This window comes from Anomaloglossus baeobatrachus, chromosome 5 (genome assembly GCF_048569485.1).
Source record: "Anomaloglossus baeobatrachus isolate aAnoBae1 chromosome 5, aAnoBae1.hap1, whole genome shotgun sequence".
In the NCBI taxonomy this organism is placed as follows: domain Eukaryota; kingdom Metazoa; phylum Chordata; class Amphibia; order Anura; family Aromobatidae; genus Anomaloglossus; species Anomaloglossus baeobatrachus.
In genome coordinates, this window is record NC_134357.1 from 454069510 (window position 1) to 454090464 (window position 20955).

The 20955-nt window shown below is 40.8% G+C and overlaps 1 protein-coding gene across 2 annotated transcripts; it reads right to left on the reverse strand.

Moving 5' to 3' along the window:
- Positions 1 to 385: 385 nt before the first annotated feature.
- ATF5 (activating transcription factor 5) lies at positions 386 to 19956 on the reverse strand. 2 transcript variants are annotated; one of them, XM_075350565.1, is made up of 3 exons: positions 19668 to 19956; positions 5519 to 5791; positions 386 to 4569 (listed from the first exon to the last, which is right to left on the reverse strand). In XM_075350565.1, exons 2-3 carry the CDS (start codon positions 5694 to 5696, stop codon positions 3806 to 3808), a joined length of 942 nt encoding a protein of 313 aa, XP_075206680.1. In that variant the 5' UTR covers positions 5697 to 5791; positions 19668 to 19956; the 3' UTR covers positions 386 to 3805. The 2 variants fall into 2 exon arrangements, with proteins under 2 accessions (XP_075206680.1, XP_075206681.1); XM_075350566.1 differs by lacking the exon at positions 19668 to 19956 and adding an exon at positions 9564 to 9703.
- Positions 19957 to 20955: the final 999 nt, after the last annotated feature.

Below are 20955 nucleotides of genomic sequence, written 5' to 3' on the forward strand. Positions count from 1 at the left end.
TGGTAACACCCTTTTTCATTTTAAACAATCTCTGGAGGCAGATTCTCATGCAGTTTATTGTCTGACCCAAAGATCTTAACAGCTTATTTACATATAAGAAAAACATGAATTTCTTTGGAATAAGACATCAAATTGCAGACCTCAAGATGTTGTTTTATCTAATTTTCTGGGACCTTTATGCCCATATATACGGCTTAAGAGGGTTTAGTACTACTGACAGATGCCCTTTAAAGCTATATGGTGGACTGGTCGATAAAAGCTCAGCCGTCCTGGCACCATGGCATGCTGTGGGAAATTGCATCACTATATCCATACCTCAAACACATTTTACCATTCAGACTTTCACTTGAAGGTGAGAATGGACATATGACAAGTGAGGCAATACTACGAGAACACATTATTTATTTTTATTTAATGGCTACATAGTATCCTTAGAAAGAACTACAATACCCAAATACCTTTAAATCACACCTATGTCAAACCCATAATTGTCCCTGAATCCCAGCCCTATAAAATTATCCCAATATCATTGTACATTTTTTTTTAGTTTCCCATTATGGTAAAACAAAGAACAGATCAATGACAAAATCAGTAATGAGTCAGTATGTTGCTAATTTCTAAGTGTAGCATATTAGCATTTTTTTAATGCAGAGGAGATCAGTGCACAAAATTAGTTTTTAATTGAGTATTTAGCAAGTCGATTGCCTCTTTTTGACTAAAATCTACATTCATTGGGAAAGTTACATACAAACGATTAATGATGATCGAATACCTCAAATATTCGGCTACGCCCATATTCAACGAATAGGTTGCCGCTATTCGACTATTTGCGAATATTCGATGCGCAATGTAAGGGTAGCTTTACACGCTGCGATCTCGCTAGAGAGATTGCTAGCGTGCATACCCGCCCCCATCGTTTGTGCGACACAAGAAAATCGCTGCCCGTGGCGCACAAAATCGCGCGGACCCGTCACACTACTTACCTGCCTAGTGACGTCGCTGTGACCGGCAAACCGTCTCCTTTCTAAGGGAGCGGTTCGCTCGGCGTCACAGCGACGTCACTAAGCGGCCGCCCAATCAAAGCGGAGGGGCGGAGATGAGCGGGACGTAATATCCCGCCTACCTCTTTCCTTCCTCATTGGCGGCGGCCACAGGTAAGGAGAAGTTCCTCGTTCCTGCGGTGTCACACGTAGCGATGTGTGCTGCCGCAGGAACGACGAACTACATCGTCCAAGCAGCAGCAATGATAATTGGGAAGAGGGGGTGATGTCACCGATGAGCGATTTTGAACATTTTTGCGACGAATCAAAATCGCTCATAGGTGTCACACACAACGACATCGCTAAAGCGGCCGAATGTGCGTCACAAATTCTATGACCCCCAACGAGATCGCTTTAGCGATATCGTAGTGTGTAAAGCCACCTTTAGTCTATGGGAAACCCGAATAGTTACCGAATAGCAACTATTAGGGCTTGCCATAGACTTACATTGCGCATGGAATATTAGCATAGCGGAGACCTATTCGTCGGATATTCGCGAAGCCGAATATTGCCGAATATTTGTGATATTCGATCATCCCTACAAACGATCATTACGATTGCTTGCACAAAACTATTATTAGCAGCTCATTTCTCTTTGCTAAGGGATGTGATGCCGTAAAATTATTTTTTCTGTCATCATAAAAGATGTAATATGTAGTATGTTTAAGTGTTTACACTAGAACATGATCGGAAATAAATAATCACAGACTTTTTGGCTCTACGGATCATTGCTGCTTGTATTGGGCATCTCATAAACCTTCGAGACAATAAATGAGCCGTGGTCGCACTGTATTTCCTTGTGCACGATGTAGAAATTAATCCTACAATTCACCATCCCACCATAAGTTTACAAATGGCGGAAACGTTCAGCTAAACTTGAGGTAGTTTGTCAATCATACACAGATGTGTTGCCAAAGAAATACCTAATATGACTGACTCATTTCTGTCATAAATTACTTAAAGGGAATCTGTCAGCAGGTTTTTGCTATGTAATCTGGGGACAGCATGCTGTATGGGTTAGAAAACAAAAATCAACTATGCCTCTCTTATCAGACTCTGTACTATTGTTTACTTAAACTAAAGGCTTTATCACTTGGCGATTATCACTGCTATGACTAGGTGGCTCGTGCCATGTTGTTCAACACCAGCGGCTGTGATTGGTTGCAGTGAGACAGCTGTCACTCAGCGTGGGGGCGTGCCTCACTGCAACCAATCATAGGCGCCGGTGGGCGGGGAAAGCAGGGAATACGAGATTGAATAATGAGCAGCCGGCTTTTTCAAAATACTAAAAGCCGCCGGAGTTTTTTTAACAGCTGTGCATCGCCGCGGCAGTGATCAGGGAACGGTGAGTATGAGAGAGAGGGGAGACTGACCGACAGACTGAGAGAGGGATAGACAAAAGAGAGAGACCGACCGACGGACTGAGGGAGATTGACTGACATACACAGAAAAAAAAGATTAACTGACATCACTTCAAAAAAGCACATAACGTACACGGACCATACGGAGATGCATCCGTGTCACGTACGTGTGCTCACAGACCCTAGACTTTCATTGGGTATGTGTGTGTGTGTTCTGTGCAGAAAACGGACAAACGTATCACGCACACGAACACACGCACCTTATGGAAAAACGCACATGTAACTCCATACATTGAATAACATTGGAGCACGTGTGTCCGTGTCTCCGGTACATACGGAAACGGACCTAACACGTACCGGAGACACGGACATGTGAAGGGGGCCTTAGGGAGGGCGGAGAAAGTATGTACAATCTCAGGGAGGGCAGAGAACACAGACTATAGACCAACAAATGAAAAAGAAATAAGTGCAGGATAGAAGCTGATATATGAGATAATGACTATAACAGCACAAAAGTTATATCCACCCTATATTCCTGGGCAAGACCTTCCCATAAGAGAAAAATATGATATTTGGATTAGGATGCAAATGACATATCAATGGGCTTCTGAAAATGATTGAAGGAATAAAGATGGCTGATTTTGCAATTTTGCTAACTGAAAGAAAACCACTAACATATGAAAATATATTTTTCAATATCATAGGGATCTACAGTATAGCCTTGACAATGGCTACTGACGACCACTTTTAACATATGGAAAAATAGGTTTTAGGTGCAAAATTCTTTTGTCGAGAGTGATATTTTATGAATGGTTATGACATTTGCTATTGTTCAATTTTATTACTTCCAGGGTAATAGTGGGTGGGGGCTAAAGGGGTAAAGGGTTTCCAACGAAAACATCAATATATATATATATATATATATATAGCTTATATATCCACTCATAAATCTATAGCTATTCAGAATTAAAAATCAACGTAAGTATCTCACAACTTCACATTCATAAAGTCAGCATGTCCAAGGCGCTGGCTTCAGTCATTCGCTGCCTATCCTATAACTGCTTTGTACTTTGTAGGAATAAATGGCTGATGTGCAACTTGTCAATGGTTATGTGCTTGATGATTTTCTGCTTTTAATTGCTTCTGTCCTGTAAAAATAGCCAGGGGTCAACTAAAAAGATCTGCAGTAATCAATTAGCCTTCGCACTACACATTTGCCATGAAAAAAATAAACTACTACATGCAATAACTGGTCATGATTGTAAGTGTTGTTACAGATTTTGGACATGTCTGTGAACCTGTGCTTGATCTTTTTAAAGACCCTTATTTACTTTTACAGTTTTAAGTCTGATGTTCAAGGCTGAAACTAGTTTTCCAGCATAAAATATTTGCATTTTTCAACATCTAGTTATTACGGAGTCTTTGACTCCTGGCCTTGTAGACCTCGATGAGTAGATCTTTGACATATTGGATCTCTCTTTCGATGGAATCCGACTTTTCTTTCAGCTCTCTGTTGAGGACTTCAAGGCCTTGACATTCTTCATCCAATGCGTCATATTCTGCACGTTTCCGTTGGCGGTATCTAAGAGCTGCTGTCTTGTTCTGGTCTCTCTTCTTCTGCTTCCGGTCACCTTTGGGCTGGTGTGAGACGGCACAGCTGGCTGCTGAGGTGGTGGGGCGGTCATACGGGGTAGGCCTGTTGAGTTGTTTGGATGGTACTGGCGGGTCAGTATTGGTGTTAATCACTATAAAATCCTGCTGATTTTCTTGAGGGAAATCACTTGGAACATCTGGGTATAAATTCAAGAGCTCAAGGCATCCAGAATCTAGTGAGTCCAGTGCTACGGGGGCAGGAGCTGGTGTTTCTGCAACGTAGGCTTGGAACTCTACTCCTCTGTCACTGAGTTGTTGATCAGGTGTTGGGAAGAGGAAGTGGACTTCATGAGAAGGCGGGGTGCTGGGGGCCACTTGATCATGAGGCATTGGAAGCCCAGGAGAGAGGTTCTCCTCCAGGAAATAATCTTCCATCTGCTCCAACTCCTTTTTCAGGAGTGTTGCCATGACCTCCAAGTCCGGGGCAGGAGGCCCTGGAATGGATGGATCCGCCGCTGCTGGTAGGAAACATGAAAAGTCTACCCTTTCCGTCATCCAGTCCGTGAATCCATCCCCTGTACAAAAAAAGAAAAAGGGGAGAACTTAGAATTATACTCAGTCACTGGTTGGAAAATTTGGTTTGATTCAAGCTTTCTTATGAGTACTACTTCTTGGTGTTGACAGAATCCCAAAAGTGGTAAATTTGTACAAAATATGCTTAAAAGTGACTATTTGTTGGCATTCCCAGGTCAGAGTTGAAAATTCTGTTTTTGGAGTACTTAAAAGGGTTATTCCCATCTTCAAGTTCTTATTCCAATGTTTAGTAGGCGTAATAATAATATTAGAAAATATCTCCAGTTAGAAATATAGTGTAGTTTTCCTGATATAGCCATGTCTCTTACCTCATGTGCAGAACATTGCAGCTTAGGTATCCATGGATACAACCACACATATAGTCACAGTTAGTTGCTCGTGGTCGTAACCATGGATACCTAAGTTATAATGCCCTGCACATGAGGTAAGAGACATGGCTAATCAGAAGAACCATACTACATGTCTAATTGGAGGTATTTGCTAATATTTTTATTATTACACCTACTACATATTGAGATAGGATCTTGGCGATAGGAATACCCTTACAACCAGAGGACCATTCTGTCACATTTAATACACCAGCAGGGCCGCCACCAGGGGGGGACAAACAGGACACTAGTCCGGGGCCCCAACAGAAGGGGGGCCCATTCATGCTTCATTTATTGGCTTACAAAAAGCAATGGAGGCGGAGCTGGGGTGAAGTCTCAAAGGAGCCCCACAATTATGTTAATCAGGGGCCCTGAAATTCCTAGTGGCAGCCCTGACACCAGGAATAAAAGTAGCGGGTGGTGGGGGTAAGGGGGGCTGTTATCAGTTTTGCATTGGGACTCAATAGCTTCCATTTAGCCCTTTGTGACCAGTTGAGTATTTGTGCTTGAACCTTTGACAAAGGAACCCATGACATTTACTAAAACATCTATGTCCACTTACCTCCCAGGCATCCTCCTTCAGCCCCATGCAAATTCACCCCGTCCTCCATGTGCACTGGAAACTGTTCATAGTGATTTCCATGAGCAGGGATCTTAAGGAGATCCGCCCGCCAGTGCAGAGTGCTAACTGGCAACATCGAGATCTCCAGATCCAGATTCAAAGCCGCCAGGAGAGACATCTTGACCAGAATTATTCAGGTTTGGACCAGAGGATTGTTCGGGAGCACGATTCCGGCTGGAGATGACAGCGGAAGGCGCAGAGGGGATAAAAGACCTGCAACAAACAGGAGGTGTATTATCTCTGGTGCCTCATTCATGCCGCAATAGTCACATTTATGTATATATCAACAGGAACCAAGGACATTTTTGGACAATGCTACGTTGGATGTTTTGCAACAATTGGAAAATACAAGTTCCAGCTTTAGATCTCAGTGCCTCAAATATTTCAGAGTTATGGCATTTTGGAAGGTAAATGATTTTTTTTTTTAAATTATGAAAATAAAAAAACAGTAAAAAAAAATCAAAACTTTTTTTTTTTTTTTTTTAATCTCTGATTTAATAAGCAGAAGAAGACCGTTACTTCGCCTTAAAGACACTCATCAAAGCATGGCGTCCGAGTGGCACTTGAGGAAACTTTTCTCCAACCGACACCTGTTATGTATCTACTGGCAACAAGTTATCTGATCTAAAGATGAAAGGTCGTAGTTCCTGGAAACCCGTGTCAGGGAAAAGGATACAGCAAGGTCTATGTTTAACCGAGCCGGTTATTCAATAACTACTTCAATGCTAACATGGTTGCAACATATTGTGCATTCAGCACTTCACAGCTCACGAAACATGCACAGAAGTCATTAACAGAGCTATTTTTTTACCCACAGGCAGGGGGCGCCAGCAGGTCACTTGCTGCAAAGTCCCTCAAATTTTTTTTTATTTTGCCCACATATAAAATATAGCAGAAAAAACAATCAGACTGCTGAAATATCCTGTGTCCCATATATGTGTAAACTAATGTTGCCAGAACATGCCTGTTTATATGTCTAGTGGGCTAATGGTGGATGGCGAAATCATCCAACTCACTTTTTTTGCGCACCCTTAAGGTATGTGTCCATGATCAGGATTCACTACGTCCTAGATGCTGCGGGTCCTGACCTGCGAGGACACGAGTCTCCTCCGCAGGAGACCGCAACTGCCCGTACCCACGATCAGGGTTCAGTGCGCTGCTGTCTCTCACTTGTGTTCTCCCTACGGAGGATGCATGTGACTCCGCTGCAAACAATTAACATGCTGCGGCCTGGAAAGACGCTCCACAGGTCAGTTTACGGTGAGGGCAGTACACACACAGTGGGCAAGGGATTTCTAAAAATCCCATCCATTGTGCTTGTACTGTACAACGCAGTATTTTGGATGCTACGAAAACACGCTGCTAACACTGATCGTGGGAACACACTCTTAGACTTGAAGAGTTGAGTCTCATCCAACATACAAAAGAGACTGGTGCATACTGCAATATTTTTTCTTGTGCAGATTTGATCCATATCAAAAAGCCGCTCATCTGAACAGCCCAGTTGAGTAATTTTGATCTGAGTGCTATCAGTATGAAGTCATGAATCTGGTTGGCAGCTCAGTTTTCATTGCTTCATGGCCACATCTTGGTCTTAGTGATGAGCTGACACTACCATGCTCAGGAGCTCGGTACTCGTAACTAGTGATGAGCAATCACTACCATACTCGGGCACTTTATACTCGTAACTAGTGATGAGCGAGCACTGCCATACTCGGGTGCTCAGTACTCGTAACTAGTTATAAGCGAGCACTACCATGCTCGGGTGCTCAGTACTCATGTAACTAATAATGAGTGAGCACTATCATGCTCGGGTGCTCAGAATTCGTAACTAGTGATGAGTGAGCACTACCATGCTTGGGTTCTTAGTACTTGTGTAACTAGTGATGAGCGGGCACTACCATGCTTGAGTGCGAAATACTCGTAATGACTAGTGATGAGCGAGCACTGCCATGCTGCGGTGCACAGTATGTGTACCCAGCACTTGGATGCTCTGATGGGTGTGACATGAGTAACTGGGTATAATGGAAGTCAATGGGGAATGACAGCATTTTTAAAAAAAAATGCTCAAGTTCCCCATTGATTTGCATTATACTTGGTACACGAGTGGCGCCCTTCTGAGCGCCCAAGCATAGTAGTGCTCACTACTCATCACTAGTTACAAGTTACAAGTACCGAGTGCCCGACAACTTGTTACGGGTACCGAGAGCCCAAGCACTGTTGAAAATCAGTCTACTTTTTCATGAATGTGGAAAAAAACAGAAGTCTGAACGAGACCTGGGGCTGGTTTCATACATCTGTTTAACATGGACCGTGCTGGGATCGAGGAGCAGGCCCGATCACTGCATTTCCTGACCTCAGCATATAGGCAGTAGTTAACTCGCCTCGGGACACCCAGCAGTCAGGCCAGGTCTTCTAGCATGGTCTCTATTTTATGGCCTTACATGTATCTTAAAGGGGACCTGTTACCATGAAAATACATGCTAATCTGCAGGCAGCATGTTATAGAGCAGATTGATATATAGTTTATGTGTTAAGAGTCAGTATAAACTGTGTTTTAATAATTTTATCCTCTACTTCTGTCTAGTCCACTGGTCGGTCCTATCAGTGACTGACAGCTTTCTTTGTATAAGTATGCATACTGAGACAGCTGTCAGTCACAGATCAGACCGCCCACTGCACCATAAATCCCAGAATCCCTGCTCTACATCATGGTGCCGGCAGATTTTACTGCTTTTTCACTTCTTCGTTCCTCCAAAAATAGCGCCACACTTGTCTACTACAGGTACTGTGAGGTATTACAGCTCGGTCTCATTACTCTCAATGGAGCTGAGCTGCAATACCACTGACAGCCTGTAAATAGGTGTGGCGCTGCTTTTGGAAGAAAGCTGCCATCGTTTACTAATCCTGGACAAGTGAAATACTGGGGCCAAGCAGAAATACCAAATGCAGCCTAAGAAATAAAGTGATGCTGTTGCCAGAAAAAAAAAATATTAAATTATGTGCATTTTGGAGGGGAGGAAGGGGAATTGTACAGTTTTCTAAAAAGACATTTTTATCATTTACATTTATAACAAATCAAAGACTGTTGCAATTTTAGAAATCCCAATATTCTGTATATTATCATTGTTCTCCATTGAGCTGGAGCACGTATTGTCTTCTTTCCGTGCCCCTCCTTTCCCCGGGCCCAACCTGCTGCTCTTACTGTAAATGCTACTTATCTCTAAACTCTCCCCCGGGATTGATTTTTCGAGTCCATGAAAAACAAGCGTAAATTAAATCCCCGGGGGCTTGAGCTGGCGCAGATGGTTCAGGTAGGACCTGAGCATTAAACGTACGGAACATTTTTTGTTTATTTAGAATCTTTTAAAAAGAACATTTTGAAATTTTGCAAAGAAAATACGAGCGCCCCTAAAAGAGCAAATAATTACTAGCAATGGGGTGTGGGGGAAAAAAAAATTAATAATAATAATTATATATACATATATATATATATATATATATATATATGTATATATATATACATATATATATATATATATATAGTAAACCACCAACTTACAAGCTCAACATATACAATTCTGCAAATGTGGTGTGAAAAAAACCCATAATAATATATATATATATATATATATATATATATATATATATATATATAAAAGTAAACCACCAACTTACAAACTCAACATATAAAATTCTGCAAATGTGGTATTAAAAAAAATAACATAATATAAAAAAAAAGTATGCCTACATTTTAGATATAATCTCCCATAGTCTCCATATAATCATCTGCTCAGTAATACTAAATATTAGTAGACTACTCTACGCGCATTATTGAGTAGTACATTTTTTTATATTGATATGGATACTCCACTTTTCTAAAAAAAAAAAAGGGAACTAAAAGTATTGGCAGACACTAGGTTAGACAATATAAAAGGAGTAAAAAATAAAAATAATATAATGTAGGTATTATATTGGTACTTACTCCATCTTTGCAGATGCTGTGGTTCGGCACAAGTGCATGAGCACACTTGTATTGCGGTGTCGCAAGATTTAGAAAGCCATGATAACTCTCAAGCGAAGGTTTGATTGTGTCTGAGCTGCGAAAAGAATATGCGTCCTAGTGTACGGAGGCTAAACTTGTATACTGTAATCTAGAGATTACATCACCGCCAGCACCACATCCCCCTCCTACTATTAACCTGTTCTCTGCCTAAGGAATCATCTGATGAGGCAGGGATTACACTCCCCTCAGGCCATGAGAGGCTGACTTCATCGCCTTGTGTCATGTGTTAGTCATTTGACTTTGTAGTAATTTTGTTGGGTTTTTTTCTTCTTACATAAAGGAAATCCCGTAAATTTTTTGTGATTGTGTTTTTTGTTGGTGAGGTTATAGAAAAGGGGAAAACAACAAAAATAAGATACAAAGTAGAATATTGCCAAAAAGGGTAAATAAAATTATTGGACCTGTTTTCTGCTATCTACTTCAGCCTGTAAAGAGTAGCTATAGCAAAGACCTGGAGTCTTAAAGTGGATGTCCTGTACTTTAATATCATCACTTTCAGGTCCTCAATATCAGATTGTTGTATTTTTTGTTGGTGGGGTTATAGAAAAGGGGAAAACAACAAAAATAAGATACAAAGTAGAATATTGCCGAAAAGGGTAAATAAAATTATTGGACCTGTTTTCTTCTATCTACTTCAGCCTGTGAGGAGTAGCTATAGCAAGGACCTGGAGTTTTAAAGGGGATGTCCTGTACGTTTATATTATCACTTTCAGGTCATCAATATCAGATTGTTGGGGGTTTTTTGTTGGTGGGGTTATAAAAAAGGGGCAAAACAACAAATAAGATGCAAAATAGTATATTGTAAAAAATGGTAAATAAAATTACTAGACCTGTTTTCTTCTATCTACTTCAGCCTGTGAGGAGTAGCCATAAAAAGGACCTGGAGTCTTAAAGGGGATGTCCTGTATTTTAATATCATCACTTTCAGGTCATCAATATTAGATTGGTGGGTTTTTTTGTTGGTGGGGTTATAGAAAAGGGTAAAACATCAATAATAAGATACAAAGAAAAACCTATAGCTAGGCCACAGAGTTGGTCATCAATATCAGAATGTTTTTTGTTTGTTTGTTTTTTTGTTGGTGGGGTTATAGAAAAGGGGAAAACAATTAAAGTAAGATACAAAATAAAATATTGTCAAAAATGGTAAATACATCTATTGAACTTGTTTTCTACTATCTATTTTAGCTTGCGAGGAGTAGCTATAGCAAGGCCATGGCATCATAAAAGGGATGTCCTGTACTTTTATAGAATCATTTTCAGGTCATCAATATCAGACCGGTGGGGGTGCAACATCCGTCACCCTTGCCGATCAGCTGTTTCCAGTGCTTACACGATTAGTAGTGGAACTGCACTGCTCTGTCAACTGTTTAAATACAGCAAAATCCATGTCGGTAACAGCCTACGTGTTTCAGACGATGACTTTACTCAAGGTGTGAACAGTCACTGTTTCCGCCTCCATCTTGGAGAGTTTAGAGGCCCCATACACAGATAATTGGGTTGTCCTTGGGAAGTAAGCAAGTTCAGCTGCCTTTTATCTATAGTGTATGTGGCCTGTGGGGGGTTTATACTCTCCTCTACCACATAAAAAGACACCATTAGTCTAAATGGCACATGGTAGGGAAGTGTTACGGATTTTGCATTGGATCTAGAGGCTTCACGTTGCTCTGCTATTCAGCCTCTTGAAAAGCTTGGTGACAGCCATCATGGTCATCACTGCAGCTCCCGCAGGGGGTCACCACCAACCGGCTTTTCCAAACTACTCATATATCCAGTACTAATCTATCAACTCATCCCATATTTTATCAGAATTGCAGAAGTGGACACTATTTTTATATATTAAGACTTGACAAAGAGTGACAACACTTGTAGGATTAATAATGGCAGCAATATTCATAGTCACAGTTTTATCACTTTAGGCTGAAGAAGACGATTCCTGAAGAGTTATTTAGAGCTAACTTTTTTTTAATGGCAATACAATATTTTTTTTATAATTTTATATTTTCACATATTTTTAAAATTAAATTATTTTTTTTAAAAATTTTACTTTATTATATCAGCTATAATTTCTGCGTACAGTTGTGGAGTATTTGTGTAAAGTCTTTCTCAGCCATTTGCCTATTGTATGCCCCAGAACAATTGCCATAAGTGATTAACGTCACAGAGCAAAGTGACACTGGGGAAATTACATGTCTTAGGTGACATACTGCGCCTGTGCTCCAAAGCAAAGGATGTGATACATATTTTATATATATATATATATATATATATATATATATATATATACAGTGCCTACAAGTAGTATTCAACCCACTGCAGATTTAGCAGGTTTGATAAGATTCAAATAAGTTAGAGCCTGCAAACTTCAAACAAGAGCAGGATTTATTAACAGATGCATAAATCTTACAAACCAACAAGTTATGTTGCTCAGTTAAATTTTAATACATTTTCAACATAAAAGTGTGGGTCAATTATTATTCAACCCCTAGGTTTAATATTTTGTGGAATAACCCTTGTTTGCAATTACAGCTAATAATCGTCTTTTATAAGACCTGATCAGGCCGGCACAGGTCTCTGGAGTTATCTTGGCCCACTCCTCCATGCAGATCTTCTCCAAGTTATCTAGGTTCTTTGGGTGTCTCATGTGGACTTTAATCTTGAGCTCCTTCCACAAGTTTTCAATTGGGTTAAGGTCAGGAGACTGACTAGGCCACTGCAACACCTTGATTTTTTCCCTCTTGAACCAGGCCTTGGTTTTCTTGGCTGTGTGCTTTGGGTCGTTGTCTTGTTGGAAGATGAAATGACGACCCATCTTAAGATCCTTGATGGAGGAGCGGAGGTTCTTGGCCAAAATCTCCAGGTAGGCCGTGCTATCCATCTTCCCATGGATGCGGACCAGATGGCCAGGCCCCTTGGCTGAGAAACAGCCCCACAGCATGATGCTGCCACCACCATGCTTGACTGTAGGGATGGTATTCTTGGGGTCGTATGCAGTGCCATCCAGTCTCCAAACGTCACGTGTGTGGTTGGTACCAAAGATCTCGATCTTGGTCTCATCAGACCAGAGAACCTTGAACCAGTCTGTCTCAGAGTCCTCTAAGTGATCATGAGCAAACTGTAGACGAGCCTTGACATGACGCTTTGAAAGTAAAGGTACCTTACGGGCTCGTCTAGAACGGAGACCATTGCGGTGGAGTAAGTTACTTATGGTATTGACTGAAACCAATGTCCCCACTGCCATGAGATCTTCCCGGAGCTCCTTCCTTGTTGTCCTTGGGTTAGCCTTGACTCTTCGGACAAGCCTGGCCTCGGCACGGGTGGAAACTTTCAAAGGCTGTCCAGGCCGTGGAAGGTTAACAGTAGTTCCATAAGCCTTCCACTTCCGGATGATGCTCCCAACAGTGGAGACAGGTAGGCCCAACTCCTTGGAAAGGGTTTTGTACCCCTTGCCAGCCTTGTGACCCTCCACGATCTTGTCTCTGATGGCCTTGGAATGCTCCTTTGTCTTTCCTATGTTGACCAAGTATGAATGCTGTTCACAAGTTTGGGGAGGGTCTTAATTAGTCAGAAAAGGCTGGAAAAAGAGATAATTAATCCAAACATGTGAAGCTCATTGTTCTTTGTGCCTGAAATACTTCTTAATACTTTAGGGGAACCAAACAGAATTCTGGTGGTTTGAGGGGTTGAATAATAAATGACCCTCTGAATAAACTTTTCACAATTTAAAAAAAAAAAAAAAAGAAATAACATTCTTTTTGCTGCAGTGCATTTCACACTTCCAGGCTGATCTACAGTCCAAATGTCACAATGCCAAGTTAATTCCGAATGTGTAAACCTGCTAAATCTGCAGGGTGTTGAATACTACTTGTAGGCACTGTATGTATATATATATATATATATATATATATATATATATATATATATATATATATATAAAGCTGAGTGTATGTGTGTATGTATGTATGTATGTATGTATGTATGTATGTATGTGTGTATGTATGTGTGTATGTCTGCTAAAGGAATTTGCACCGTCGCATTTACAATCACGAAATTTTGCACAGACACCTCATGTGACTCATGGAACGTCGTAGACTATGTTTTGACGGGAAAATTTAACCCCGCACTTTACAGTTACTCTCCAAAAAACCTACCTCCAGTAATGTCAATGGAGCTGCGAGCTATAGGTTATTAATAGTAGCTGTGAGTGATTGTTATAGAAACAAAAAAAACTGTTAGTATAAGAAGCTTATGTGTGAGGTAATAAGATGTCAGTGTGGAGATGGATAGAGACAGACAGACAGAAAGATAGACAGACATAGACACAGACAGGGAAAGAGACAGGGAAAGAGACAGGGATGGGGAAAGAGACAAACAGACACAGAGATAGAGAGAGACAGACAGAGACAGAGAGATAGACACAGACAGACATGGATAGACACAGACACACGGACAGAGACAGACAGACAAACAGAGACAGACAGAGACTGGGAGAGACAGACAGAGACTGGGAGAGAGACAGAGAGACAGTTACTATCCCAGGCAGCGCCCGGGTACTACAACTAGTATAGTACAGTACAGACCAAAAGTTTGGACACACCTTCTCATCTCTAGAACAACTATTAAGAGGAGACTTTGTGCAGCAGGCCTTCATGGTAAAATAGCTGTTAGGAAACCACTGCTAAGGACAGGAAACAAGCAGAAGAGACTTGTTTGGGCTAAAGAACACAAGGAGTGGACATTAGACCAGTGGAAATCTGTGCTTTGGTCTGATGAGTCCAAATTTGAGATTTTCGGATCCAACCAACTCTTTGAATGAGAAGGTGTGTCCAAACTTTTGGTCTGTACTGTATATATATATCTTTTTTTATATATATATATATATATATATACATACATAAACAGTATATATATATATATATATATATATATATACTGCTCCAAAAAATAAAGGGAACACTAAAATACCATCGTGTTGTTCAAGTGTTTCCTTTATTTTTTTGCCGCACTATATATTTAGTCTATAATAATTTTCCAAATAAGAAAGCCGCTGAGACACCATCACGTGTTTCTCAACGCTGCCAGGAAACTAGCCAGGTCTTTCACCGGGAAGGAACAACCACGGGAAGGGCAGTCTCCAGTCAAGGAGACCACCTATACCAAACATGGTCTCTATCCACAGTCAGCCGTTTCGGGGTATTTGCCCCTCATCAGTGTGGAGTAGGAATCTGGCTAGTGGGGGCAATGCCTAGTAAAAGACTACTTAAGCAAGCATTGTTGACCTTAGGGAGATCAACATATCCACTGCGGAGACACCATCACGTGTTTCTCAACGCAGTGATTCTAGAGCAACGCCCCCTGGGAAGTATGCAAATAAGAATTATATATAATAATTTTCCAAACAAAGAGCATTTTTTATATGAGTGCTGCCATAATGCTCAACAGTTATATGTCAACAGAATGTTGCCACCTAGTGGCCAAATAATCAAGAAGACTATTTGTCATAAAAACAGTCAGGATTTTCCTTTTTGTGCACCTGGTTCTCTCCCTGATTGTACAATGTAATTTCTGAGCTTAGTCAGTGATGTTTAGACATGTTTCTCTGCATACCTGAGGCTTTATGTGATATATTAATACATAGGTGTGCATATACATTTCAGAAATTCTTCCATAGAAAACTAAAGCAGCAACATTTATCATTTCCTAAAGCAGTGGTGGATAAGTCGGTGATCGGGGGCCACATCGAGGGCCCCTAAGATGTAGTAGAAGGACCATTGATGAATAGCTCTATTTTTAGATCTTGAATGGTGCCTTGACTTTGGAAAAAGGGATTTATGAAGCATATATTATGTATTGTGGCACTGACAACTCATAGCATCTCCTGCATCTAGCATCTCTCCTGGGATCCTACCGGGTCCATGACATGAAAAACAACGCTAAATTAACCCTCCAGGGGCTGAGCTGCTGCAGATGGTCCTAGTCGAGAATAATATCATTTACAGGTATCAGCGCTAAGCCCTAATTCTACATTTAACACATTGATCCTTGACTTGACAATAAAGATCTTGCCAAACCAGAGAAGGTGATTTTCTGGATTTATTTTCTCATTTTGTCTCTCATAGTTGTGGTCTACCTATGATGTCAATTACAGGCCTCTCTCATCATTGTAAGAGGGAGAACTTGCACAATTGGTGGCTGACTAAATACTTTTTTCCCCCCACTTTAAATACCATACCCTAATATGCCAAATAGGGAATTCTGAGTTAATAGATGGAGGTCTACCAGTCAGAATCCTTATCTATTAGCCATGGAGGACTGCAGCTTTCAAGAGCATTAGTATCTATGTAATGCTTCATTTCTCCTGTGGGGGTGCTAAATAGAAATAGAACACTTTACTATAGCGGCCAACGGCTTTGCATTACCTGGCTGTGACAACTATAGTTTTGATGGACATGATGTGTTTCGGCAGATGTAAAAACGCTCAACGGTGTCGGAAACAGGTGATTGGCCATCAATAAAAAAAGTAGTGGCCATCCCTATTACGTCCTCATATACAGATAAAAAATAGGCCAAAATATATCTAGCAATTATGTATGTTTTCAGCTAGGTATGCAGCCATCTAACATGCCCAACCTGTATTTGGATTGATTACGGTCATCATTTCATTTCACCTTAACAGCAGATGATTGATCATTATGGTTTGGGATAGACTACTTTGGCCTTCTTTTATCTCATCTGTATGGGAACCTTTAGGATCGTTGCACACTAGATCTGTAGTGCATAATCATCAAATGCTCTCAGAAAATCTCCTGAACTGTATTCTAACATGAAAGCACCACTTAAGAGCTCTTATAATTAGCCTCTGCCATTTTCATCCTTTTTCAGCACCACTCCGGTCCAGAAACGCCATCTATGAGAGCCAGAATGAGGTTCTCATAGACTTGTATTGAGTTTTGACCTTCAGCGCTCCATGAAACATTGGAGCAGCCGGCAAGTCACAAATCACCAGAGACCAACTGGAGCCACAATGGAAAAAGATGAAACCACCAGAAGGTGAGGGTAAGACCAGGGACAGGGGACTTACATTTAAAGCATCACTCCAGCAGGGAAATAAAAAAAAAAACAAACGCTGGAGTGGTGCTTTTGGGAAGACTTTAATGTGCATATGTGTGCTAAAATGGTGTGCATTTGACATAGCTATGGTTGGTGTACACCTCACCTATAATTTTTTACCAACGCCATACAAGAAATGCCAACAAGGCTTGTCAGTTCCACATGTCACAACATATGCTATTCTATCCTCTATAGTTCCTAAGCATAGTGAGATATTTAAAGGATTTATAGGGACTGGAAGCTGGAACAGGGCAAAAGCATCTTTGATTTGGGTAAAACTGCCTTAAAGGAAATCTGTCACCAGGTTTTTGCTACCTCATCTAAGAGCAGCATAATGTAGGGGCAAAGATCCTGATTCCAGCGATGTGTCACTTATTGAGCTGCTTAGTGTAGTTTTGATAAAATCGCTGTTTAATCAGCAGCAGATTAACATTACTGGACTACTTGGCCTGCTGCCAGGTAGTCCAACATATTCAGGAGTTCTGTATAACTGCTAGATCTGCAGCAGAGAAAACATTAATTTTATCCAAATGACAGCAAACAGCTCAGTAAGTGACACATCGCTGGAATCAGGATCTCTGTATCTACGTTATGCTGCTCTCAGATGAGGAAGCAAAAACCTGGTGACAGATTCCCTTTAAAGGATCAGATATTTCAGTAAGTAGAAGTTATCTTGCACAAGATAGATAATAACGTCTAGATGGGTGTGGGGGTTCGACCTCTGGGACCCCCATCTATTGTGAGAATGGGGCACTTTTATCCCCTTTAAAATAGAGTGGCTGTGAGCATTCCCTACAGGCTATTCATTCATTTTCTATGGGACTGCCACAGAAAGCTAAGTACAGCACTTAGGCAAACCAATAGAGAATGAGTGGAGTGGCAGTCTCGCATACTCATTGCCAGTCCATTCTACATGGGGTAAAAGTGGCCTGTTCTGATGACAAATCGGGGTCCCAAAGGTCAGGACTATGTTCATTTCGAAGTTATTACTTATCTTATAGATCAGTGATAACTTCTACATAGTGGGATACCCCATGAAAAAAAGTCTGCAGGGATGAATGTGTAAGAAAGCTATATTAGAAAATTTAAAATCCATATTTGTTAAAAACACATAGGTACACAACAAAGACAACTGTGCGAACCAGAATCAATCAAATGGAAACTCTCAATAATGATCAATAAAGGAGATTGCACATGTGCTCCTTGTACTTTGCACCTTCACCAATGCATGTTTATTAACGCCATACCCTCTTTATTTTCTAAGGGTTTTTTTTGTGATTAATAATTTGTATTGGGGGCATTTATTTGCCCTGAGATCATTATTCACAGTCTCCTTTTCCCCACACTATTGACTGATTCTGGTTCTATCCACTTTTCTTTTTTGTGTGTGTTTGTTTTAAAACAATTATGGATTTTTAATTTTTGCTAATAAAATCTGATATACGGTAGTTTATTATACCTTTGTTCTGTACACAATTTTTTTGTTGGGTTATTTTGTATTTTTGGAAGAAATATTTGACCTCAATGTGCATTGTTAAGGTTATAGTGTAACACCTTGTAAAGAAGCATTTCACTGATAAGTATACAGTTATCCAGATAGGTGAAAGCTACTAGCATTGGTGGATACAGGCAATAATGGGTTCAAGTGTACAAGAATGATATAGGGGCCATTTGTAGCCCAAGAGCACATCATAATTCGCATTTCCACCTGTTTTGGAGTAGAAATGCACCCTTAATTGTTGGGCCAATGATATGTCCGCCCCTGGCTACTAGATCAGAAAGGGTTTGAGAGCTGGGAACACCACCAGTTGCATGGAGGGGGTATCTTGTTGGGGGCAACTGATACCTGGATACCCACTGATTGCCAAGATTGCGGTTAGGTGTCCCCCATTTGAATAGAGTTGTGGGCCAAAGATTCTTCAAACTATGGGACTGAAGGAAACAACCAAGTACAGAGCAAGGTTATCCTCGAGTCACATAAGATGTTGAAGAAATGTGCAACCATCCATTTAAATAAGGGATATGGAGCTTTTATTCTGGCAAATCCAAGCAATCAGACCCCCAATGGAATTTCCATGACTTATATACCCTTATTCAATGGGTATAAGATTTTGAAGCCCCTATAGCATTCACATAGGATGTATACATCTACTGTAGATATCTGCATATGTGTATATAATGATGTAAACGTTGATTTCATACATCGATGTAATAGCTGCTGCACAACCTCAGAGCTGTCAATCATTCCCTAGGGGCTGTACACATCTGAATGACATGGCTACATCATAACATCCCTATGGTTGTCAGGTCGGTTGTAGATCACGTGATGATCACTGATCCCGCACACAGACCAGTTACGCAAGTTTACAAAAATCCCCAGCGATCACATGAGCTTCACATTTAACCATTTAGGAATCTACCTACGGACTATACAACCACATGGCCATAATAACATATTTTGGAATGGGGGGATTTAGACCTTTCCTTTTATAAAGCATCCAGATGTCTTTGACAACGTCAACATTTTTAGGTTCTCAGACACTTAAAGCTTATATAATAGATTTCTTCTATTAGGACACGACTATGACGGATCACAGCATGATATCTTTTTATCCCCCCAAGTATCAGCCTATGGGGTCCGCACGCTGCAGTAGAATATATCATATTATATATGTATTTCTATGTAATATTCTATAAAATTATACCATATACAATGATATCTTAATTATGGTTTGGCAATGCGTCCTCTGAATTGTAAAGTGCTGCGGAATATGTTGGCGCCATACATCATTATATATTAACATTTAATATGCACTACAATCAATGTCAGAATTAACCAGTTAGTTGTCGGTGACGATATATATAAATATCTCTCTCTTTCTCTATATATACAGTATATATGTGTAAACTACTTACGCCATCTTTGCAGTTGTTTTGTAGTCGTAGCACAAGTGCAGTCGCACACTTGTTTCGTAGTCGTGCAAGTCTAGAAAGCCATGGTGACTCATGTACGAGGCGCTGTGTGTGTGTGATGCAGCTGCTGGGAGGATATGGCTTCTAGGATGGCAGAGGCTGAACGTTGTACAGTGTAGACAGCAGGGGTGACATCAGCTGTGACTGCAGATCCCTCCGCACACTCCCCTCCTCGCTGTCAGCAGCACTCGCCCTGTTCACACCAGCACTACACTTCTTCTTGCTCTTACACCGGATTATTTATCATTTTCAAAATATTATTTTGTTTCACTTTTTTTTAGTTTTTTGCTCTCTCCTTTTTTGTCTTTTTTTACTCTTTCGTCCTGTCCGGTAGGATTTTCAGGGACTATTTTTGGACAGAAATATGACATGCATAGATTGCTTCAGCATTGCATCAGCCTGGAGGGAGGTGTGGATTCCCAGGTCACTGAGTTTATGGCAGCTCATTGGGTGTCCAGGCAGAGGCTGTCTGTGCGATGGTCAGGTGACACGAAAATATTCCAACTTTTTTTTTTTTACTTTTCTCAAAACACTTCTGGATGTTACTGCGCTCTATACTGTGGGAAGTTCAGCCTCAAGGCTTGGCAGATCCGATTTTTCTTTTCATTTTTAATCTCGCTTCACACAATACTCATGTCGTCTGGACTTATTTTGTTCATGCGTGTGGCCATCTGTGTGTATGTGTGTCATCCGTGTGACATCTGTGTGACACGTACCGGAAAAACACATAATACTTGAATGTTTTGGATGTGTAACAAGGTGTGCAAGCATAGAAATATAGATTAGATGGATTGCACAGCTATTTAGCCAAATAAATAATGAAAAAAAAAACAACGTGGGGGTCCCCCCACATTTTTGATAACCAGCAAAGCTAAAGCAGACAGCTGCAGACTACAACTCTCAGCTGTCAGCTTAACTTTAGCTGGTTATCAAAAGAGAAGGAGATCCAAGCCATTTTTTCTAATTATTTTTTTTAAATAAATTGAAAAAAGCACGTGGGGTTACTCCCAGTTTTGACGACCAGCCAAGGTAAAGCAGACAACTGAGGACTGATATTATCAGCCTGGGAAGATCCATGGTTATTTGTCCCTTCCCAGCTTAAAAATAGCAGCCTGCAGCCACCCCAGAATTGGCACATGCTTTAGATGTGGCAATTCAGGAGCTTTGTCCAGCCCTTCCTGATTGCCCTCATGCGGTGGCAATCGGGGTAATGGTTTATGGAATTAATGTC

Excerpts from the sequence above, each read along its gene's own strand:
- ATF5 (XM_075350565.1), bottom strand. The coding sequence starts at position 5,696 with ATGTCTCTCCTGGCGGCTTTGAATCTGGATCTGGAGATCTCGATGTTG. Across the intron at positions 4,570-5,518 it reads TGAAGGAGGATGCCTGGGAG|GGGATGGATTCACGGACTGG; the intron begins GTAAGTGGACAT and ends TTTTTTGTACAG.